Source organism: Trichosurus vulpecula, chromosome 8 (genome assembly GCF_011100635.1).
Source record: "Trichosurus vulpecula isolate mTriVul1 chromosome 8, mTriVul1.pri, whole genome shotgun sequence".
Classification (NCBI taxonomy): Eukaryota; Metazoa; Chordata; class Mammalia; order Diprotodontia; family Phalangeridae; genus Trichosurus; species Trichosurus vulpecula.
The window spans coordinates 142,596,617-142,622,283 of NC_050580.1; the positions used below are offsets into that span (position 1 = coordinate 142,596,617).

The 25,667-nt window shown below is 37.1% G+C and overlaps 1 protein-coding gene across 2 annotated transcripts in view; it reads right to left on the reverse strand.

Moving 5' to 3' along the window:
• The window catches only part of OTUD7A (OTU deubiquitinase 7A), a 453,848-nt gene that overhangs the window by 92,477 nt on the left and 335,704 nt on the right, over nucleotides 1–25,667 (reverse strand). For both annotated transcript variants that reach the window (XM_036734698.1, XM_036734697.1), the window contains one exon: nucleotides 5,609–5,827. In XM_036734698.1, coding sequence (XP_036590593.1) covers nucleotides 5,609–5,827 — 219 coding nt within the window. The remainder of the gene's footprint in view (nucleotides 1–5,608; nucleotides 5,828–25,667) is intronic.

The window sequence follows — 25,667 nt, forward strand, 5'->3', positions numbered from 1 at the left end:
CAGGGATTTGTTTAAGGTCTGCACTTTTGCTGCCTTCAAACAGAATGTTGTAGGCTGCAGTATCTCTGGTCCTTCACTGGTTCTTTTGGGAAGTTGGCCTTGTTTTCCAGATTGGGCATTGGCTTTGTAGCACTTCTCTTTCCTAGTGTCCATTGGCTTCTAGATGATGTCTTCTTTGGTTTTGGGATAGAAAAAAAATTACTTCCTAGAGTCTTTCACTGGGGTTTCTTGATTATTCATCCATCTGGTGTGAATTTCATGATTTTGCTAGAGTAGGTATGTGCCAACTAGGAGGTCTATCTCTCCTTCAAGCAACTCTCTTGGCTAGAGTCCTCTGATATCTTTTCAAAATGCTTAAAATGGAGTTTTGAAATACAATTCAATAAACATTTAAAAAGTATCCACCACTTGTAAGTATCATATGAAATTATTGAGGAGATACAAAGATTAGACACTGGTTTCTGCTTTCAAAGATCTTACAATCTAGAGTGTGAAATCCAATATATTTACTAAGAACTCTAATACAAACTAGAGCAAAATAAAGGAAGCACAAAAAGAGGTTTGGAAAAGGAATAGTTATTTCCCAGGGGGGAGTAGGACCCCATATACTAATGGACATAGCTCATAAGGAAGAAAGGTGAATGGGCTAGGGTCACTTTACTTGGAAAACTGAAGGAAGAATGACTTAATAATGGTTTTCAACCATAAGGAGCAGACAGGATGGGAAAGAAATTGACTGGCCATATTCCAACTCTGCTGTGGTAAGGAAAAGAAAAAAACAGGCTTTTATTGTAACTGAGATGTATGCTAGATGATAAGGAGGAATTTCTGATCACAAGGGAGATGGCAGAATCTCCAAAAATGGAGAACTCAAAAAACTGGAATAACATAGTGTAAGCAGAACTTTTCCTGGAGGCAAACCAATTAGCACCATGACCTTCCAAACCATCTATTCTCAAAACCTCTAAAAAGTTGCATTTTAATGTTATTTTCCTGTTGACTCCAAGGATCAAATTAAATAGTAAATCTTTCTCTTTAAAAAAAAAGATGTTAATTTGTACATTGAAATTATGTGTTTCAGTACCCCAATGAAGGATATCATGATTTGATTAGTTTGAATGGACTACCATTTGGAACGAAGGTCTACCAAGCACTAATATGTATGTGAACACTATTTTTAGAAGTTGTTTATCTTCCACAGCTTAGTTGAACTCTGTTACCACACTGATTCTGACACCCTCCTTCCTCCTGCCCTTCCCAGGGTCTCCACTGGGCCATGAATATTTTCTTGAATTATTCATTTGATGTTCATCAGCCCACTAGACAACTTCTGGGAAGCAAGAATGTGAATGTTTGATTATACCTAATTACTCTCAAAAGTTTTTTTTTTAAACAGGAAGGAAGCATGTTTGATGTTTCATAGTGCTTCAGATACAGCAAATTGTGTAGATGAGTTGTTACCAAAATTCCTCCTGTATAAATGAAGGAGATCTAGCTTCTTAAAAGAGGCTGAATATTTCACTTGCCCTGACCGTGAGGTAAGTAATTAACATTCTGGGACTCTAAAATTTATATATGGACTTTGATCCCAATAAAAAGCAACAAGTTGTCAAGAAACCAATTCTATTCAATTGCAGCTCCCAAAATGTACCCTTTAAAAAGTGATTAATCCAGACAATATGGCAAAAACTATAAACCCCTAAATCTTTCGTAAGCAGGGGGAGATTGCTTTTTGGAAAAGTACAACTGAAGAATTTTCCATTTCTTTTACATGCAATTTAGACCACTATTCAATCACATTTCAATTACCTCTGAAGACCAATAGCAAAGGCAATTTCTTTGTGAAGTGCAGAGAACTTTAGGAGTTTGCCTTGGACTAGACAAATTCAACAATTTAACGAATGTTTGTTAAGTGCTGCCTATGGGCAAGACATTATGTTAGGTATTGGCACACAAAAACAAAACAAAACAAAAAAAAGAAACATTCCCTGCCTTCCAGAACTTAATGTTTCCATTGGGGCTAAGGTAGTGGAATAACAATATACACATAGACTAAATATAACATAAAGTAAGGAGTGATGGAAAAAATGGAAATACCACTGGGAAAGAGGATAAGAGAAGTAAGTAATCACTAAGAAAGTAAGTATTTGAACTGAACCTTGAAGGAAGATAATAGATTTTTTAAAAGGGAAATGAAAAGGAACTATCACCCTCCAATATCAGGAATGATGGCAAATTCAGGTAATTCTTAGAGTAATGAAATCAGGAGAGAAATGTTTAAGAATACCTACTGAAGAATTCTACTAATCCAAGTTGTTGGTGACCCACATCTAAAAAGTCATTTTTCTTAGTTAATTGGCATCTTTTCTTCTCATGACTCTTTGAAGGGTAAAGCTAACTATAAAAAAAACATCTTTTAAACTTCAAAGTTTAGTTTAGAAACAACTTCTACAGAAGTCATTTACATGGTCCAGGTTTTTTTTAGCTGTTATTGGTAGTCATTACAATTGTACCTGAAGAATAACTTCACTTAACAAAAAAAGAAAAGAAAGAAAGGAAACTGATGTTGCAGAGAATAGCACTTATTAAATGTTCTCCTTTTGAAAACCAGAATTCCCCGGAAGGAAAAAATGGTATGCAAAACTTTACAACGTCCACTTAGGTTTTGTTATGGTCTACGAGTTATTAGTCATTTCTTTTGACTTTCCAAAGAAATGTTCTTCTGATTCATACAAGGCAATGGCATCAATTAACTTGAGACTTTAACAGATGGCTTACTACACATTTCTAAATAAGGTGCTCATGTCCATCACCCTTGAAGACAAGACAGAAACTAACCAAATGTGACATCAGTTCAATGGGAGAGAGTAAGAAGGATTTTTTTTTTACCTTAAATTTGACTCTGCCCTTTCTAATATGTTGCCATAAAAATAACTTCCAACCACAGAATACATATGTTGTAGCAACAAAGAAAATACTTCCTTGAAGATAAAGAAAACCGGTCCCCTTGGTAATCAAATATAAGGCTGCAATTACCATCTACTTCTTCCACTCTTAGCAGGAGGTGCTGTGAGTTAGCAATGTATTCTGGGTGATTGGCAAAGGTATTGGATTCCAAAGCACAATGGGGGTGGAAAGACAGAACTGGTAACTCATACAACAAGAAATTATCTTTAAGTTATTGAAGGACTCAAGACAAATAAAAGATAGTGAATAAGGCCAAAGTAAAAGGGGCTAGAGAGAAGAGATGGTTTGAGGGAGCATCCTACAAAATATAACTTATTTCCTATGGATCCTAACATAGATTACATTTTTGAAAGTCCGATGACCTAGGCAGTTTTGAAAAGATTCTACTTTAATTGACTAATTCCATTAGAGCACATTTTCTGGCCCCACTCTTCATCCTTGGGGTCCCATAAGGGTGGGTTGACTTCTCCCCTCTGGGGATAGGTTTTTTAGTGAAAAGGGAGAGGGAACAAGCATTTATGTGGCATTTGCTATGTGCCTGGTGCTATGCTAAGTGCTTTACAAACATTCTTATTTGACACTCGCAACAAAAATGGGAGGTAGATGAGTTACTACCTTCATTTTGCAATTGAGGAAACTGAGGCAAAGAGATTAAATGACTTGCCCTGGGCCACACAGCTAGTAACTGTCTGTGACTCAACTTGAGCTTAGGTCCTGATAGTCATTCAAAATTAGCTTAAAATACATATAACCTCTATTTCTTGTTTGTCAGTATCTATAAATTAAGAGTTAGCATATTCTCACAACTTAATCAGCCACTGTCTCAATAATTGATTTGGCCTGTGAGAACAGGTGATTATTGTCATGCATCATTCTGTACCACCCTTTCCACCTCATTCAACCAAAAACTCAGTGGAACTTCATGATAACTTTGCTATTAAGATCACGTGGAGTAGACCGGTAGCAGACAGACATGAGTCTGTTTGGGCACTAAAACCAATTAGCTATATGACCTTGGCATGTCACCTAACTACCTGGGTCCTCAGTTTCTTCTTATATAAAATGAGAAGGTTGGACTGTATGATGGATGTCTATTGAACATTTGAACTTTAAATTCTATACTTCTATGTGCCTCTTCACTATTGTGATTTTGGTTAATGAGTGGATTTTCTTCAGAAATATTTTTATGTAGGTCTATATTCCAAAGACATCATACAAATGGGAAAAGGACCCATATGTACAAAAATATTTACAGTAGCTCCTTTTGTGGTGGCAAAGAATTAGAAATTGAGGAGATGCCCATCCATTGGGGAAATGGCTGAACAAGTTTTGGGATATGAATGTAATGGAATACTATTGTGCTATAAGAAATGATGAGCAGGTGAACTTCAGAAAAATCTGGAAAGACTTTATATGAACTGATGCTGAGAGAAGGGAGCAGAACCAGGAGAACTTTGTACACAGTTACAGTCACATTGTGCAATGACTAACTTTGATAGACTTAGTTCTTCTCAGCAATGCAAGGTTCTAAGACAACTCCAAAAGGCTCATGATGGAAAATGCTATCCGCATCCAGAGAAAGAATTACAGTCTGAAGGCAGATTGAAGCATACAGTTTGCTCTCACTCTTTTTTGTTTTGTTTCTTTTTTCTTGTGGTTCATTCCATTGGTTATAATTCTTCTTTACAACATGACTAATGTGAAAATATGTTTAATATGAATGAATATGTAGAGCTTATATTAGATTGCATGCCATTTTGAGGAGGAGGGAGTGGGGGAGAAAATGCAAAACTCAGAAGCTTGTGGAACCAATTGTTGTAAACTAAAAATGAATAAATAAATTAAAAAGTGTATTTTAGGGCAAAGAATCACAATATAAATTGAGAAGCAAAATATTATTCAACTTCTCATGAGCTCAGTTGTTGTTGTACCTGAAGAAAAACTTAGATATGTCTTAAACATTATGGATTTTTTCTCCATGGTGATGGTAATTCTTCAAAGGGTAAATTGATTTACTTGGTTGTTTACTATGTAACTCTATGCCCCCAGCAGGAAATTGGCAATATTGGATGGAAAGTCAGGACAACACTGAAGCCAGGTTAGGGTGAGTACTGCTTTTCTTTTGTCTGTAGAATATGGGGATACTAGAGGAAAAGTTATATTGGAGGAAAATAAAGGCAAATTCAGTTCACTGTAATGAACATTTAAGTGTTTACTATGTGAGATGCTCCATGTTTGGAGCTGGGTACAAAGATAATGATGAAACAGTTCTTCCTCTTGAGAAATCTGGGCAAATTCTTATTTCCCTTGGTGTAGAGCTAACATAACATCAATTTTCAAAGGCAATGGAGTTAGGAACAAAAAAGAAATGGAGAAGCCCGAGTATCACATATAATTTTAAACTATTCAACCAAAGATATGTTAGAAGCATGACTTTTTACTGAGAATGAGGCTTGGCTCAGGATAGCCAGAATTGGAACAGAATATAGCAGAGAACAAATGGGCTCATATAAAAGGATAGGAATGTTCTTTTTGTTGCTTATCTTTTCTTAGGTAAAAGCTATACCAGCTCTAATACTGAAATAAAAGAAAGACAAGTAGCCAGGTCATCTATCTACTACCACCAAATGAATTTACTTACCTGCCTGCTCCAAGGCAACCATTGTTGCCTGTTCAATTAAATCACGTTCAATGAAGCTCCTGAAGTCTTCACTGTATACACTGAGGTCTGGCAGTTGGAATGTGTAGATGGGCATCTCCAGGGGAAATTGTTCATTGCTGCATTCATTGGCCACATGGGATCGGGCAAGGGAGACTATGGCTGAGCTGGCATGAGAAATACCTCTGGAAAGACGTTTTTCTAGGAAGAAAAAGAATGATGATGCCTAAATGGCTTATAAATGCCAGCCCCAAACCACCATGTGTAGATTTTCTTATTTATATATAATACCCACCCCATCAAATACTGCCCCTTCTAGTCTATATATATTTTCCGCAAAATGTATTCAGGAAGCTGGGCTGAATAAACAACACATTGCAAATAATACTTACTCATTATATAAAGCTACTTAGAAGGATAATTGGTAAAAGTTTAATAGAACAAATATTTATTAACATTCTAAAAGATCATCATTATTCTTGTTCATTCTGAGCTCAAGCTGTATCTCAGAAAATTCAAACAAAATTCTGTGCACAACTATCATCTCATATCATTAAAATACATCAAAGAGATTGGAATTTGTTTTTATCTTTAAAGCAGGTGGCAATCTATTTTGGATCTAACCATCGTGACTTCAATTTTAAGACAGATTCTTTTTATTTGTTCTGATAAACATGACATATAGGGAAATATGCAGACCTCAAACATCAAGCAGTCTTTGTGTTTTTTTCCCCCATCAATACTATATTTTGTCATAAAGTGCCTATTAGCCATGCCCTACTTAGGAATCACAACTATAATATAGAATTTCTCTAAAGCAAAGGTTCTCAAACTTTTATGAGTGACACAATCCTTTACTTTAAATGTAACCAAGCAGAATCCTTGCAGTAAAAATCATTTTAAAAAATGTTTATCCTAGGAAATTTTGTTTGGAGCAATTGTTATAAGGTCTAAGAAATGACCATGAATTCCTGGTTATCTTAATAACAATAATAATGAAATCTTTTATGATGCTCTTTAAAAATTTTCTTTATTAATAGATGACAAATAACTAAAGACAGATGATAGAAGACTAAAAACGATGCAAGTTTTTAAAAAATGTTGTTTTATATCAATTTTATTGTGATTTTAATAATATTACAAGTTACTTAGTGTGAAGGATGTGATTATTACAAGTGTGTTATAACTTGCGACAATATTAGATGAGATAACACACCTTATAAGCAGCTTCACAACAATTTTGATGGGAGAAAGGGGCAGGTAGAGAATTCCCATTCATTCATTAGTTTTGCTTTAAGTTTTAAGAGTATTTTTAAAAAATTTTATTTTATTTGAAAATATCTTAACAATTTGTTTGGAATGTAAATTGGCTTTAAAAAATTATACCAATACATATGGCATATCAGGATACCAAGAAAGTCATATCAGAGATAGTTAACTATTATATTTTCATTTATGATTTGGTATCTGAAGTAGTTTTATTCAATTTACCTTATCAGTTTTGATTATTAGTATCCTAGCTTTATTGTTTCTTCAGTTCAAATTTCCTAGTATTATTCGATTTAGTTTCCACTATGAGCATTCTGTATAAAAATGTTATAGTAATAAAAAATACCAAACCCAACAACTTATGAATATAGGATCATAGACCCAGGTAGAAGGGACCTGGGAGGTTATCACTAACTCTGTCCTTTTATAGATGAGGAATCCTGGGTTGAGAAAATTCAGTGATTTGCCCAAGGTCAAATAGGTAGAAATAATAGAAATAAGATTCTAACATCATCACTGAACTGGTACTGCGCTTTCCAAAGGTAACAAATGAATGCTTAGTTACCAGATAGAATAATAATAAGAATAAGAATAATAATAAGAAGAACAACAACAACAACAACTTACATTTATAGAGTGCTTTTGGCCTATAAAGCACACTACCTCAGTCCATCCTTATGGCAATCCTATGAGGTTGAGAATGACCGTATTTTCTATCATCATATGACATATGAAGGAAATTGAGGACCACAAATGTTAAGGGCCATGAACAAAATCGCACAGGCATCAAGCCATGGAGGTGGGTCTCAAGTATGGGCTCAAATTTAGATTCAGGCTTAGTCAGTGCTTGGAACTTTAGAGCAGGGATTCTTAACCTGGAGTTCGTGATTTAAAAAAAATATGTATTTTGTATTTCAATAAAATTATTTTCCTTTGCATTCTTATTTACTTTATTTTATACATTTAAGAACACTATGTATATAGATCATAGGCTTCACCGTATTGTGAAAGAGGTCCATGATGCTAAAAAAAAGGTTAATACCCTTCACTTTGGAAGGAACTTTCCACTATAATAATTTATCTTTTGTCACAAAGTATCTATAAGGCACCTACTTTAGTTCAAAAATATTTATTAATTACCTATAATATGCAAAGCACTTTGGTAGATATGGGCCACATGTGAAATTTAGATAAGACAGTCCCTTTTTCCTAATAGAACTCATAGTCCAGTAGGGAGAAATGAAATTCACAGACAATTATAATTTATAACATGATACAATAAATATATTAAAAATGTACAAGTTGTTTCTTTTGTGCCCTCATTTCTTTCCCTAAGATTCTAAACCAAGGGAGAACAATAATATTGTAGATTTTCTTTAGCTTTTCTTTCAATCGTCACATTTTATCTAATTAGGGATTATCAACTAGCATTTGTAAGTGCTTACTATGCCAAGCACTACAGATATGCAAAGACAAAAGTGAAAGATGTCATTTGATTGAATCTTGAAAAAAATCAGAATTCCAAGAAGCAAAGATGAAGGAGTCCATCTCAGGCTTGGGGGACAGACAGCTGGTATAAATACATGAAACTGAGAGATGGAATGTAGTGTGTGTGGAACAGGAAGTAGGCCAGTAGGACTGCATTGTAGAGTGGTTAGAGGGGAATGATGTGTAAGAAGACTGGAAAAGTGGGAAGAAACCTGGTAGTAAAGAGATTTAAATGTCAAACAGAGTTTATATTAGATCCTGGAGCCAAGATAGTGGAGAAAAGGCAGTGACTCCCCTGAGCTCTCCCCCAAACCCCTCCAAACACCTTTAAATAATGCCATAAATCAATTCCTGGAGCAACAGAACCCACAAAAGAATGGGATGAAATAATTTTCTAGCCAAAGACAACTTAGAAGGTCAGCAAGAAAGATCTGTCACATGGGGGTGATAGTGGAGCACACAGTGGGCCATGCCAGCACAGACCAAGTCCCAGCAAACCAGGAATGGAACTTGGAAGCCACTGAATTAGCAGCAGCAGTGGCAACTTCCAGAGCACTCAGTCCAGATGATAATGGGGTTGAACAATTAATCAGAAGGAGATTATAGGGGTCTCTTTGCTGGCACTGGGGGCAGGACTCTTTTGTCTTGCCTATACTCAGATCCAGGTTACAGTCCTGAGTGGCAGGCCTAGGGTGAGAAGGAGCACTAGCACACCAGAATTTGTGGCCACAGTGGAGCAGTGGAGCAGCTGCATGAAATCCCTGAAGCTTGGGACAGGGTGCCTTCTACCCTGGAAGCATAGCCCCACTTTAGCAGAGTTAAAAGTCAAGAAATAGACTGGAAAAATGAGCAAAAATGGAAAAGAAATTCTGACCATAGTAAGTTACTATGGTGACAAGGAAGATCAAAACAAACCCTCAGAAGATCACAAAGTCAAACCTCCTACATCGAAAGCTTCCAGAAAGATACGAATTGGTCTCAGGCCATGGAAGAGTTTAAAAAGGATTTTGAAAATCAAGTAAGAGAGGTAGAAGAAAAATTGGAAAAAGAAATGAGAGTGATGCAAGATAATCATGAAAAACAAGTCAACAGCTTGGTAAAGGAGACAAAAACATATACTGAAGAAGATAACACCTTAAAAAAACAGAGTAGGCCAAATGGTAAAAAAGGTCCAAAAAGCCAATGAGGAGAAGAATGCCTTAAAAAGCAGGATTGACCAAATGGAAAAGGCATTCCAAAAGTTCACTGATGAAAATAATTCCTTAAAAATTAGAATGGAGCAAATGGAAGCTAATGAATTTGTGAGAAGTCAGGAAACAATAAAACAAAACCAAAAGAATAAAAAATTAGAAGACAATGTGAAATATCTCATTGGAAAAAAACTGACCTGGAAAATAAATTCAAGAGAGATGATTTAAAAACTATTGGACTACTTGAAAGCCATGGTAAAAAAAAAAAGAAGATAGACATCATCTTTCAAGAAATTATCAAGGAAAACTGCCCTGATTTCTAGAATCAGAGGGTAAACTGAAAATGGAACAAATTCACCAATCATCTCCTAAAAGAGATCTCAAAATGAAAATTGCCAGGAATATTATAGCCAAATTCCAGGTCAAGGAGAGAATATTGCAAGCAGCCAGAAAGAAGCAATTCAAGTATTGTGGAGCACAATCAAGCTAACACAAGATTTAGCAGCTTCTACGTTAAAAGACTGGAGGGCTTGGAAGATGATATTTCTTAGGGCAAAGGAGCTAGGATTATTACCAAGAATCATCTACCCAGCAAAACTGAGTATAATGATCCTTCAGGGGCAAAAATGGATATTCAATTAAATACAGGACTTCCAAGTATTCTTGAGGAAAAGACCAGAGCTGAATAGAAAATTTGACTTTCAAATACAAGACTCAGGAGAAGCATAAAAAGGTAAACAGAAAAGGGAAATAATAAGGGTTTTAATAAGGTTAAATTGCTTACATTCGTAGATGGGAAGATGATACTTGTAACTCATAAAAAACTTTCTCATTATTAGGGCACTTAGGAGTATAAATAGACAGAGGGCACAGGTGTGGGTTGAATATGAAGGGATGATGTTTAAAAAAATAAAATTAAGGGCTGAGAAAGAAGAATGCACTGGAAGAAAGGGAAAGAGAGGGGTAGAATGGAGTAAGCCATCTCACATAAAAGAGGCAAGAAAAAGCTTTTACAGTGGAAGGGAAGAGGGGAGAGGTGGGAGTGGAGAGTGAGTGAATCAGATTCTCATCAGAATTGACTCAAAGGGGAAATAACATACACACTCAATTGGGTATAGAACTCTATCTTACCCTATAGGAAAGTAGGAGGGGAAGGGGATAAGAGAAGGGGTGGGGTGATAGAAGGGAGGGCAGACTAGGGGAGGTGGTAGTCAGAAGCAAAACACTTTTGAGGAGGGATAGCGTGACAGGAGAGAGAAAGAGAATAGAATAAATAGGGCAGGGCAATAGAATGTAGGAAAATACATTTAGCAATCATAACTATGAAAAAAATTTGAAGAAGTTTCTCTGATAAAGGCCTCATTTCTCAAATATATAGAGAACTGAGTCAAATTTATAAAAATAGGAGCCATTCCCCAACGGATAAATGATTAAGAGATATGAACAGTTTTCAGATGAAGTAGTCAAAGATATCTATAGCTATATGAGAAGGTGCTCTAAATCAATATTGATTAGAGGAATGCAAATTGAAACAATTCTGAGGTACTACCTCATACCTATTAGATTGGTAATAGGACAGAAAAGGAGAATTACAAATGTTGGAGGGGATGTGGGGAAAATGAGATATTAATGTACTGTTGGTGGACTTCTGAACTGATTCAACCATTCTTCAGAGCAATTTGGAATTATGAACAAAGGGTTATAAAACCATGTATACTCTTTGACCTAGCAGTGCCACTACTAGGTCTGTATCCAAAAGACATAAAAACAAAAGGGAAAAGGACCTATATGTATGGAAATAGTTATAGTAGCTCTTTTCTGGTGGCAAGGAGTTTGAAACTGGGAAGATGCCTATCAATTGTGGAATAGCGGAATAAATTGTGCTATGTGATTGTGATGGAATTCTATTGTTCTATAAGAAATGATGAGCAGGATGCTCTCAGAAAAACCTGGAAAGACTTACATAAGCTGATGCAAAGTGAAATGTACTGTGTACAAAGTAACAGCAATATTGCAAGATGTTCAGCTATGAATGACTTAGCTATTCTCAGCAGTATAATGATCCATGACAATTCTGAAGGACTTATGATGAAAAATCCCCATCCCCATGTCCATCCCCAGACAATGAACTGATGTCTCAATTTTTTTTTACTTTATTTTTCTTGAGTGTTTCTGGGTCTATGCTTTTTTCACAACATGATTAATATGGAAATATGTTTTACATGACTACACATGTATAACCCATATAGAATTGCTTACTTTCTCAACGTGGGGGAGGGAGGGAGGGAGGAAGGGAGAGAATTTGGAACTCAAAGTTTTAAAAACAAATGTTAAAAGTTGTTTTTACATATAATTGGGGGAAAATAAAATACTAAATAAATTTTTAAAAAATTAATGCTAAAAATTGTCTTGATGTAATTGGGAAAAAATACTAGTAAGGAAAAAGAAGTGGTAAGGGTCTGAACTAGGGTGATGGCTGGACGAGTGGAGAGGAAGGGACCTATTGAAGAGCTGTGAAAAGAAGATATAAAACACCTAACTAAATGCCCTGCAGATAGTAGGTGCTCAACAAATATTTGATAGATATAAAAATTTTTAAAGACTCAAAACACTCATGTTTAGTAATCAACTGTTATAATGTGAGAATTATGAAATATAGCACATTTTAAATACACATTTCCTTCCTGGACTAGGCTACAATTACAGTCAATTTTTTTAACAAGACAAACATTCTTTTTAGACTTTTTCCAAATGAAATTAGCACAGGTTCATTATTAGTATTGTTCAAAACTCCATGGCAAACTCATAAAGTAGTACACTTGGGACCTAATGGTCCTACAACATCTGTTTCAAATTAGGTTACTTGTTAATGAGAGATTTTCCTACTTGGGCTATTTCACCTGATCTCCACGCCAACCCCCTCCATTCATTTGCATGCCATAAAGATATACCAGAAAAGATTAAGATATCATTTAGAAAAGGAGTTTTGTGCTCTCTCTCTCCTTCCTTCCCTCCCTCTCTCCTCTCTCTCCCTCTCTCTCTCCTTTTTTTTCTTTCTGACTCTCTCTCTCCCCCTTTCTCTCTCTCCCCTCTCTTCCCCCCTCTCTTCTTCTCTTCTCCCCCTCTGTCTTTCTCTGTTTTTCTTTTCTTTTCTTTTTAAAGGGAAGTGGTAGATATAAATGACATTAATTTACTTTTGGTCAAACATTCTAAATATGGGGCTTAAGAATTGGCAGATCATGCAATAATCTACACCAAACTTGATTTTCAGATATCTCTCATCTTGGAATTTGAGAAAGAGAGGAATTTCCAGCAAATCATGTTTCAACATTGGTAAATTTAATCTAAACAAACAGCAATATAATATTAAATATCATTTTAATATTCCTGATGACTTTCATATTCTGTTTCCATGAGTAGGAAGTCAATTACATGTTGCCTGTGGAGTAAGTACCATTGAATTCACATTTATCAGGCACTTATTATGTGCGAAAAAGTCTGTTAGGTTCTGGTGAGACAAAGATAAATGGCATAAAGACCTTCTCTTTAGCAGTTCATAATTGAATGGAATGGAGTTGGGGCTAGAAGGGGGAGGACATACATGAATGTAACCATGATACAAGAAAGAGAAAGAGAGGGAGGGAGGGAGGAGGGGAGAGAGAGAGAGAGAGGGGGAGAGAGAGAGAGAGAGAGAGAGAGAGAGAGAGAGAGAGAGAGAGAGAGAGAGAGAGAGAGAGAGAGAGAGGGAGAGAGAGGGAGAGAGAGAGAGAAGAAAAAAAAGGTCTAGTAAAGTTCCATGAAAAATGACAGACATTCCAGGAACCAAAACGAAGATCATACTCTAGCTCATCCTTCATGTCACTTGTTATCTGTGTGACCTTGGACATGTCACTTAACTTCTCCAGGACTCAGATTCTTCCTTTGTTAAATGAGGGGGTTGGATTCGATAGCCATTGAAGATCTTTTTAGCTCTAAATCTATGTTCTCAATGATCCCAAGTCCTACATGCTAACCCAACCACTAGTTTTTTAGAGGAAAAATAGTTCTGGCCTCTGGCCATTTAAAGACTAGGAAAAAAAGGAATATTATGATTACAAGTGCTATTATAGTAGAAAGAAAGAATCTTGGTTTCAGAGTACCCGGCTTTAAATTCTATGTAGTTAGTAACTACCTGTGCAAACCTGAATTAGTTCCCTCTTCTCTTTGGGCTTCAATTAACTCCTCTGTAAAATGAGGACACTAGACAGATGATGATTTCTAAAATTCCTTCTACTTCTGAAACCTAAGGGCATAAGTATGATTTTGTAGCCTGGCATACAAATAGGGTAGGTATGGCATTGAAGAGCAGGCTGACCACGGGTTCACTCATGCTAGGAAAGAGAGAAGTCCTGCACTTGACCCCTGACTGTAACTTGACCCCTCACCCCCAAAGGCTGGGGGAGAGGATTAGGCAGCTGCTCCACATGAAATGTGGATCATAGAGAATTGTAAGGTGGGATGTAGTGACAATGGTTGCGTGTGTGTGAAACAGAGAGAGAGAGCGAGCGAGAGAAAGAGAGAGAGAGAGAGAGAGAGAGAGAGAGAGAGAAGAGAGAGAGTGAGCATGTCTAGTGTCTTGGGGAAAGGCTCCATCAGTCCTAAGCTTTGATGAAACTGCTAATACTATGAAATGTGGGTTATGAGAGTGTCACTCACAATTTGAGAAAGGAAATTTCCCACCTTTTAAGTCACGTTGAATGAATACACAGTCCTAGGGACCACATAAACATGATATAACTGACTCACCATCAACAAGACACATAAATGGAGATTTTTTTCCTCCCCGAAGCTGGGGAGATGAGCTGTGTTGACTCCATCCATCCTTTCTGATCCAGACCCACATTAGGACCATCAGTCAACATGCATTTGTGGATGGTATGAGGTGTGCCACATGATGTTATTAAATAGTACTAAATGTTAAATATTAGCAGTCTGAAAGAGGCAGCGTCTTTGATGTAAAAAAAATAGCTTCCAAGTGTTAAAAGACCATCTAATGGGAGACAGTTGTTCCTAATACAAATAATCTTATATCTCCCCCTCCTTCTCCTTCTCCCTTTCCTCTCCCCTCCTCTGTTTCTTTCTCTCTGTCTCTTTCTCTGTCTGTCTGTCTCTGCCTCTCTCTCTCTCTCTCTCTCTCTCTCTCTCTCTGTCACACACACACACACTCACACACACTGAGACTATCACTCACACAAACACACCCCAAAACCAAGGTTTTCTTTTTTCTCCACTCTGAAATGTGAGTAAAATTTGGAATAGGAAATTATAATGACAAAAGTTATTCCAAAGGGGCCTCCTCCAGTATCACCCTCACTTGAAAATTACAAAGTTCCTGGTACTAGGAAGTACAAAACGTCTTTAGGACTGACAAAAACAAATGTCAAGACTACATTTGCATCTCCCGACAGCTCTCGCAATCCTAAGACTTAGTTGCCATTTTGGGCACCAGGATTTCATAACAGAGAGACTAAATAAGAATCCAATTATGTGGCACTTGAACATCCAATTTAGAAACCCTAAAATTTGAATTCTATTAAAAACAGATGGGATTATTAGCCAGGCTTGATAAATACAGCTATATCTGGGGTAGAATATAACATCTTCTTCATGTAATATCTTCTTTAAAAAATCAGATGGTGGCCGATAATTACTATATTTATCAGGATAGAAAATACCCAAGATTGTAAGATGTACTAAGATTTCAAAATGTAAAATAGCATTGTATTAAAGATATAGCAGCCCTGGTTTGCCCAATTCTCCATGTCTGAAAACCAGGCACACTGGGGTCTCTGGTTACTTAGGGGTGATCTGGTAGTGAAAAGCTTAATGTTAAAGGTCCTTCAAGGAGATCTTTTATGAGGTGACACATGTGGTTAAGGTTACTCTTGTCTTGAGTAAAAACCAGATGGTGGTGGTTGGGGCTGGGGGTGGAAGAATGTATTCTCAACTGCAGAAATGAACACATTTACTCTCTATATTGTCAGTCAGGCAATAAGCATTCAGATCTATAGACCTGGGTTCTATGTTGTTCTCCATGAAAACTATCATATCAGCTTTTGGAGCTTCCCAGTCATTCTTCTGACTTGCAATTCAGTTTAGTCAACAAATATTTATTAAGCACCTACTATACGCCAGGCACTTTGCTAAGCATTGGGGAGGCAAAAAGAAATAAAAGAGTTCTGGGTTACACACTTGTCTTTGACATTAACTATCCATGTGACAATGTTTATGTCAAAACAACTCCAGATCTGTTTCTTCATGAATAGACTGATGAATGCATGAATAAATTGCATGTATTGATCACTTCCCAGATATTTCCACAGCATGTTGTCTGAATTCTGGCATTCTGGATAGTGCTCCCAGTTTACTGGGCTTTAATAGATGAGCCCTCAACTTACCTTTCCTAGAAATAGACCTTCACGTTGTTTCAACAGCCTGCTACCCTCATGCCCTGCTTTGTAGCTCCCTTTTCTATAATCTCCTTCCTTTTGGGCAGGGACAACCTTGCTTTCTTGCATTTGTATCCCTAACACTTAGCATAGTGTCTAACACATAAAATATGATTAACGAATGCTCTACCAACCAATCAAAATTCTCTTCTGTTTCAAGATTATATAATTTGAGAGTTTTTCTATTGTTTCAATGACATAATACTTGTGGTTCTCTTCAATAGCTTGTGTATTTTGTCCCTGTGTTCCCCTCCTGCAGCCTTCCAACCGGATCAACACTTAGCATTCTCAGCTAGTAGAAAAATAGTAGAAATAATAAGTCTAATACCTCAACCAATCCATTCACTTACTGACTTGATGAAGGGTGCGTGTGTGTGTGCGGCCATGAGTCGATAAAGAGTGGGTTTTATAGTTTGACCATTCTGTCCTTGTCTCACATTCATTTGAATAATAAAGAGCTAGCAATTTAACCTTCATTTCATAAATTTCATATAGTTACAGTTATTTACCTTGGGCAATGTCATCCTGTCTCTGAAGGCAGGGTCGTTCAATTTTGTTCACCTGTTGGGCTGGTTCTCTCTCTGGCTGCTTGTAGTATTTTCCTTCATTGAATACCTGTGGCAGGTTGGCTGTATGAACCTGTCGGAGTTGCTCATAGTCACTCAGAGCTGCGGTCAAGTCCCAGTTTTTGCCTACAAAGAAGAAAAATAATTCTGTTGTCTGTTGTGATCTATATTAGAGGATACCTAAGTTCATAATGTGACCAACATATTTAATCACTTCTTCATCCAAAATACTAAGCACCTACAAAGAACCATGGGAGATAAAAAGATGAGTAAGACGTAATCTCGGCCTTGATGGAGGTTAAAATGATGAAGGGGAGAAAATGAATATACAAAAGTAGCTACTTTTTTAAAAATAAATTTACAATTACCCATTTCTGATTTTCTAGAGGCAAAAAGGAGGTACTTGGGCAACATACTTTGTTGGGAATTAGAATCAGAATCAAAGCCCCAAACTGAATAGTTTTACATGTAGTGCATCTATCCCATAGCATAATGTATCATCGTACTATGATATAATTTTATTGTAGTCTGAAAAATCATAATAAAATTCTTTGGTCAACTTTCATACTACCCTTGCGAAAACCAGAGGGGGCAAAAAGACAAGCATGTGATATTTTGTGACAGGAAAATTAAAGAACTTTTTAAAGAATGGAAGAAAGTATCTCAGAATATGAATTAGAAGAGATCTATAGTCTGTCTAGTCTAACTCATACTTGAAGGGGAATCTACTAGATAACATACTGAAACACAAGTAATCATCTGGCCTTTGCCTGAAGAACTCTGATGAAGGGGACTTCACTCCAGAGGTAATGCATTTCACTTTTGGATAGCTGTAATTGTTAGGAAGTTTTTTCCCCCTTATATAAAAACTAAATTCACCATTTTACAATCCATCCATTGATGTTAGCTCTGCCCCCTCTTCTAAAGAATAATCCTTCAACTGTGTGAAGAGGGAAACAAATACTACCCCCCTTCCCAGTCTTCTCTTTTGTAGATTAAACATCCCCAATTGCTTCAACTGATCTTCAGATTAGCCATGAACTTGAGGTCCTTCAATCTCCTAGTTATCCTTCTCTTGACACTCTACTGTAGTAATCTCAAATTCCTTCTTGCTCATTTACCAAATTCTCTTAGTCATTTACTGCATTCTCTCTCAGTTGCTCTCTCTCTTGGTCTTTGACTAATTTTTCTCATTAACTTACTAATGACTTTGTATGTGAAAGTGTTCTAAGACAATGAAAATGTATCTATCTTAAGCTTAGTGTGTATAGTCTGCTTAACCTTCAGTAAAAGGAGAGAAATATTGTACACAATGTGATTTAATTCTGAAATTGTAGTGTTTTTTTTTAAATGGCCAATAGAATTTTAACTCTAATTTCATGAATCAAATAAAATTCTATCTTTCCCTGCTTAAGTACAAATCACATGTATTAATTATTTTGACTAATCATGTATTAACTGAATTAGTGAATAGGGAAAAACAAAGCCTTAAAAGTGTGAAACAACATCTGTACAACTCATTTTCATCAGTCTATTTTTGATGCATGCTCAACACAATCAATCATAACATACAAAATTGTATTACTTAGTTATTTTGATTTGAAGCACATTTTGTTACTCTCCATAAACAAAGCTGTAATAAAGTCTCTCAGTTTATGAAGATCAGAAAACTAAATCAGTGTCCTTTGGGCAAACAAAACCAGAATTAAAGTGATTCAACCAGTTTTTTGGGGGGAAGGAATAAAGATTAAAAAGGACATTATTACATATGTATAGTATACATTCTACAGTATGTGAACACAAGGTATTATCATTGTTATTTTTAATTATATTTTACTTAGGAGCTACACAGATCTTTGGAAGAACAACAGAATTCATTCTAATCACACATTTACTCTCTATATTGTCAGTCAGGCAATAAACATTCAGCTCTATAGACCTGGATTCTATGTTGTTCTCCATGAAAACTATCATACTAGCTTTTGAAGGTTCCCAATCATTCTTCTGACTCACAATTCAGTTTAGTCAACAAATATTTATTAAGCACCTACTATATGCCAGGCACTTTGCTAAGCATTGGGGAGGCAAAAAGAAATAAAAGATAGTCTCTAGTCTCAAGGAGGTTACAGTCTAGTGAGGGAGAAAAAAAGGAAACAAATAGGTACAAACAAGTTATGTGCAGGAGAAATATTGGAAAATCATGATTTATCTGTATGGACATACATCACTCTATATTCTGAAGTTTTTTACCTTTTTAATCCAACTGACAATGCAATCAAATGTGGACATTAAATGTTTCAAAAATATTTGTTAAGTCACTGAAAGTCAAAGCTTGCATCAATACGATAAGCAGGGACTTAAGTGTCAGCAAGAACTTCTATACCTGAACCTTTATGGTTCCAATTCTAAATCCAACTTGTAAAAAATTAGGTCACTTTTCAAACTATGTTCCACAATAACTGATCAACACATTCCCCAACATTGTCCCTTGCTCACTGCTCAGTCCAGTGCATTAGGCAGAAGGAGCAGCAGCCTGTGTAGGTCTCTCCAATCAGTGATTCTTTAGCATTCCCTACCATTCTGGCAGGCAAATCTGATACAATTCAATTCAGTAAGTATTTTATAAGCCCTACATGCAAGGCTTTCTGCTAGGCTAGGGATAGGAAGACAAAGAGAACAAAACAGTCTTTGCTCACAAAGTGCTTGTGTTTTACTTGAAGTTACAATGCGCAAAGGCAAGTCAACATCATACACCCTATGAAGGAGAGAGTACCACACTTTGGGAGTTCCGTCTGAGCTGAGTCTTGAAGGAATCTAAAGATTCTAAAGTAAGGATAGATAGCATCACAAGAATGGTGGTCTTTGGTCAGAACAAAGGCATAAAGATGGGAGACAGAGTGACATGTGTGAGGAACAGAGAGAAGGCCAGTTGGGCTGGATTATAGAGTCCAGGAAAAGGAATTAAGTGTAACGAAACTGGAAAGCTAGGTTGAAGTCAAGGTAAAAAAGACTTTAAGAGAGCCGTTGATATTTGATTCTGAAAGGAACAAGGGACCACTGGAGTATATTGAGTAGGGGAGTACCAGTGTCAGATCTTTGTTAAAGAAAAATCACTTTGGAAGCTGTAGGCAAGATGGATTGGAGTAGGGAAAGACTTGAAGCAGGGAAAATAAATGGGAAGCTATTGAAATAGTCCAAGCAAAAAGTAATAAGGATCTGTTAGTTCAGTAGCCGTGTGTGTACAGAAAAGTTATATGTGATGGAGACATAGTTGAGGTAGAAATGGCAAGATCTGGCAACTGACTGGATATGTGAGATGAGGGAGAAAGAGGAATTGGAGATAACACTGGACTTTCATGGATTACCAAAATGAAATGCTGGAAAAATGGTGGTACTGTTGGAAGAAATGTGGAAATTTTATAAAGGGGTTGGTTAAGGGGAAAGGAAAATTAGTTCTGTTTTAGACAATTGAATTTGAAATATTTCCACTATATCTAGTTTGAAATGTCTACTAGACAGTTGTTGATGGTGTTCAGGAGAAAGAATTGATGGATATACCGAATCATTTGCATAAAGATGATAGTTGAACCCATGTGATATAATCATTGAGAATGTGTAGAAAGGAAAGTGAAGAGGAGATGGTACAGAGTCTTGGAGAACACACACATTGGTAAAAGGTGATTTCTGTGTTGTGTCAGCAAAATAGACTGAGGACAAAACAGAGAGGTAGAAGGAGAACCAGGAGAGAGTAGTATTACAAAAAAACAAAGAGAGAGCAAAGAGTTACCCAGTAGGAGAAAGTGATTAAAAGTGTTCAGGGCACCAAAGAGGTCAAAAAGGTCTGAGGAGACTATTGGATATTACAATTAAGAGATCATTGTTGACTTTTGAGAGAGCGGTTTCAGTTGAGTGATGAAGTCAGGAGCCAGAATACCTTTGCATGAAGATGTGCTTTTGGATGAAGAGGGAGATTGGGAGCAGGAAGTAGAAGCAAGGAGTATACACAGCTTTTTCTAGGATCTTGGCTGAAAAAGAGGAGAGGAGAAGAGAGGAGAGGAGAGGAGAGGAGAGGAGAGAAGAGGAGAGGAGAGAAGAGGAGAGGAGAGGAAAGGAGAGGAGAGGGAGAGAGAGACAGAGACAGAGACAGAGAGAGAGAGAGGGAGAGTGAGAGAGAGAGAGAGAGAGAGAGAGAGAGAGAGAGAGAGAGAGAGATTGAGAACAAATGCTTAAGGGGATGCTAGGATCTAGTGAAGGTGTTTTGTTTTTGTTTAATGGGGAAAGTGTAGATATATCTTAAGGGAGTAGATTATGAGCCAGTAGATAGGGAGAGATCTGGAGACTGGAAAGACATGTGGCATAATTTTCTGGAGACGATAGGGTTTACCTGGCAAGAAGGGACACATAATTTCTCAGAGACCACAGAAAAGAGGAGATTGTGGGGAATATCAAAGGTCAAAGAGACAATCACTAGAGACAGGATATGTACATAAAAAGTTAGGAGTTAGGAAAAATGAGGAGTTGAGGAAGAACCTGAGGTTGTGAACGTGGGTGACTAGAAGGATAATAGTATTCTCAAAAGAAAATGAGCTTCTCTCTCACCCATGTCTTCCTACCACTTTGTCCTACTCCTACTTTCTTCTGATTGTAGTCATGGTTGCTGTCATATTTACTCATGTCCTCTGATCATACTCCATAAATCCTTGCTTCCTTGCCATCCCTCTACCCTTCTCCTTTGCCCCTCCAAAGTCTTTGCTCCTCTTCCTCACCACTGACTAAAAGCCTATCCTTCCTTTAAGACCCAGATCATGCCTCACCTCCTCTGTCAAGCCTGCCCTAATTGTCCAAGATTTCAGTGAAATTTGCTCTTCCTGAACTTTTTCAGTCACATTTTCTGTCCTACTTATCTGGCATTAGCATATAGGATACTTTATTCTTTTTTAACTGTGTGTGTGTGTGTGTGTGTGTGTGTGTACCCAAGTAAACTATATTGCATCCCTAGCACCTAATACAGCATAATGCTCCAAAGAGGGATAGGGATTAGTAGTACTGATTGGAAATGTGATATGACTGGTATACAGAACTCCCGATGAGGAAAACAATCTCCAATAATACAGGATGGCACCTTCTTTGAAACTTGCATTCTTAGAGCTGCTTTGAGGGGTTAAGGACCTTTGGAAGGGTCATAGAGAGGTGGGATTTGAATGTAGTTCTTTCTGGTTTCTAGGCTAGTTCTCTATTTACTACTCAATGCTGCCTTTTAAAAATTATTATAATTATTCATTTAAATATCATAATTATTAACAGTATTAATTATAATTAGTTTATAAAATGATTAATTTATTAATAACAAATAAGTAGTGCAACAGATAAAGTGCTGGGCCTAGTCAAGAAGTCCCAAGTTCAGGGGCAGCCAAGCAGCACAATGGAAAAAGCACCAGCCCTGGAGTCAGGAGGACTTGAGTTCAAATCCAGCCTCAGACACTTAATAACTCTGTGACTCTGGGCAAGTCACTTAACTCTGATTGCCTCTAAAAAAAAACAAAACAAAACAAGAAGTCCCAAGTTCAAACCCTGGCATCGGAAACAACTGTGTTGACCTTGGACAAATCACTTCACCTCTATTTGCCTTAGTTACCTCAATGATAGAACGGGGACAAAATACCTCCTGGATTTGTTTTGAGGATTAAATGAAATAATATTGGTAAAGTACTTAGAAAGGTGCCTGACACGTAGTAGGCACTTAATAAATGCTTGTTTCCTGCCTCCAAATAGAAGAATGGGCTGAATTAACATTCCACTTTCAGGTCTTCGTGTACGTTATCTTATTGGATCTCCATAGGAATTCGAGATAGATATTCTCCTCATTTTGTAGATAAACCGAGGTTCAGAGAAATTATGATTAGGGTACAGCGGCAGAGCAGATATTAGTGCCTCTTTCCTAACACCATTTCCACTGATAAAATCATATCAGTATGTGACAGTGCCCAGGACTTTCTTTTCTGAGTCTTCAGAAGCTGTGGCCATAGTACCTACAGGAGCTAGGCTGCATCTCCATGGGGGTTGCTTCTCAGAATGATGGTTGAGGGCATTGGGCTGGAAGCATTACTATGGAGAAACATAAGCTATTTATGCTTTTTAAAAGTAGAAGCAATGTTGTGGGGCAAGGGGAGAGGCATTAGCAGAGGCCTGTGTCTCTTCCAACTCTATCTACAGCATCTTTTTTTTTAAACTTTCTCTTTTATTTTCAGCTTGAATCATCTCCCTCCCAAATCCCCGCTCCATGCAAGAAAAACTGAACTCATTAGAAACATGTATATTCAAGTGGAACAAATTCTGCATTACCCATGACCCTTTTCCCTGCCCTACCCCTCCAAAATCCCAAAGTCTCAATCTTCACTCTGAGTCTATCATCTCTCTCTCTGGAGGTGGGTACCATGTTTCATTATGAATATTCAGAATTACAGTTGGTCATTGTGTTGGCCAGTTCCTTAGTCTTTCAAAGTTGTTAGTCCATACAAAGTATTTTCCTGATTCTGTAGAGCAGGGATGCCCAAAACGCAGCCTGCAATGTGGTTTATGCAGCCAGCCTACAAGCATAGAAATTTACATAAATGCTTTAGTAAGTGAAGCTGAGCTACCGCAGAGCTCTCACTAAAATGGAAAAATCAAAATATATTGTCTATTGTTTCAATAAAAACCTAAGGTTAGACAGCCCTGCTCTAGAGGATTAGTTGTTAATAACTATTTCAATGTAATTGGTTTCCTTTGCGATCCTATGTATTTCATATAATAAAATAACCTTTTTTTCTGAGAAAGAGCCTATAGGTTTGATTAGACTGCCAAAGGGGGCCCATAACGCAACAAAGGTTAAGGATGCCTAACCTAAGGCACAGAGGAGGTCATTGATTTTTGATCATGAGAGATTTTGCTGCTTATACAAATGGCCACTCTCCATAGAATTCTTTAATCGAAGACGTGTTTAGGAAGTCTGGGAAGACATAGCTATATGTGGTCGATAGTAATGTCATTGACCCTAAAATATTATAGGCCCGTAAGTGGGGAAAAAATCTTTATAAACATGTTTGAAACAGAGTGCCAAGTCTAGAAAAAAAAAAGTATCTCTGTCTCTTCCTTTCTCTCCTTCCTTACTCTACCTTTTAACTGTATTTTTTTCGGTGCCTTGCATGCACATAGCTCACGGGGTTGTTGTGAAGATTACACGAGAAAATGTATGGAAAGTACTTTATAAATGTCAAAGCCCTATACAAATATCAGCTATAATTAGTAGTAAATTAATCATTAGTATGCATTATTAATTGGGCTTAAATTAATTTGTGTAAGATAATTATACCCTGGTTTGACTTGAAAGAAGTAATCTTAGAAGAACAGAAACTATTCATTTCTTACTGTTGTCTATCACATTCAACTCTATCTGTTTTACCTAAAATACATGTTTTCCAAAGAAAACAAAGAGATCAAATGGAAAGGTACCAGGAACCACTGGATCCCTTATTGTTTTGCTAATAGCCCCTGTGGGGATCTCCTAGGAGACGGGGAAACTAGAGTCTGGGCTTCAGCAAGGGTCTACAGTAATTCAGCCCCACTTGAATTCTTCCCAAACAAAGACTCAGTCTCTAGCATAGTCAAATTGGCTTTTTCCAACTTCATTAAACTGGTGAAACCTGAACAAGGAAGTTAGAAAAACCAACTTTTGTTCCAAAAGCAGGTTTTCTAACCAACTAGAGAGATAGAATGATTCAACTTGATAAATATTTCTTAAGCACCTACTACGTATAAAGCACTTTACTAGCCTAGGGATACAGAGACTCAGAGACATATATGAGCATTAAATTGATCTGGAAAGATCTCTTGTGGGAAGTGGGACAAAAGCAGTGTTTTGAAGGAAGCTAGGGATCCTATTAGGTGGAGGTGAGGAAAGAATGGATTTCAGATATGTGATACCACCATGAGGGATGTGCAGCCCATTATTATATGGACTCCAAAATGCCAAAGGTAAAGTCACATCCCCAAACACATCTAAAAACTGAAAGTGGCTGGCTATGGTGGCAGGCTTGTAATTCCCACAGATGAGGATACCTGAGGCTGCTTGGGGATCCCTTGAGTTCAAGAGTTCTAAGTTGCAAGAGGGCTGAAGCCCAATTGGTGCCTGTGATGAGTGGTAAGACCTGCTCCCCATTCTCCACCAAAAGTGGGGTTTTCTAAGGAAAAGTGAAATGACCCAGATGGGAAAAAGGGACCGGGTTAAAAGTCCTGAGCTGATCATTGGGCTCGGACCTACTGATGGCTGCTGTACTTCCAGCCAGGGGAAGATAGGAAGACCTACTGTTTTTTTTTTAAGCTAGAATTTCCTGCCAGAATATGGCAAGTCTCTCGGATGGGTATCAATGCCATTCCTGAACATTGACATCAAAATAGAAACCAGTATTTGCAAAGCATGATATTCAAAACAAAGACAATTATATTGAAACCCACCATAACAATGTATACCAACACATGGAATCAAAATCCAATACCTCCCTGCCCCACCCCAGCTCAACACTTCATTACCCTTCAATACCAAGTGGATTGCAATAGTCTTGTAACTGGTTTTTCCAATCTCTGATTCATCCTATATATTTATGTCAGAGCATTTTGTCTAAAGTATAGCTCTCATCTTCATCATCACCACCACTATCATCATAGCTAATATTTATGTAATATCCATTATGTGCCAGGCACAGATCTAAGCACTTTACAAATATTATCTCATTTGATCATCACAATAGATCTGGGAGGTAGGTGCTGTTATTATCCCCATTTTACAACTGAGGAAACTGAGGACAACATGTGAAATGACTTACCTAGGAGCATACAGCTAGTAAGTGTCTGAGGCTGATTTGAATTTAGGTCTTCATGACACTAGACCAAGCCCTCTAACCACTGTGCAATCTTACTGCTTTACCTAGCTGGAACTATCCGGTTCAAAAACCTTGAATGGTTCTACACTGCCAACAAAATTAAGTCTAAATTGTTTAGTCTT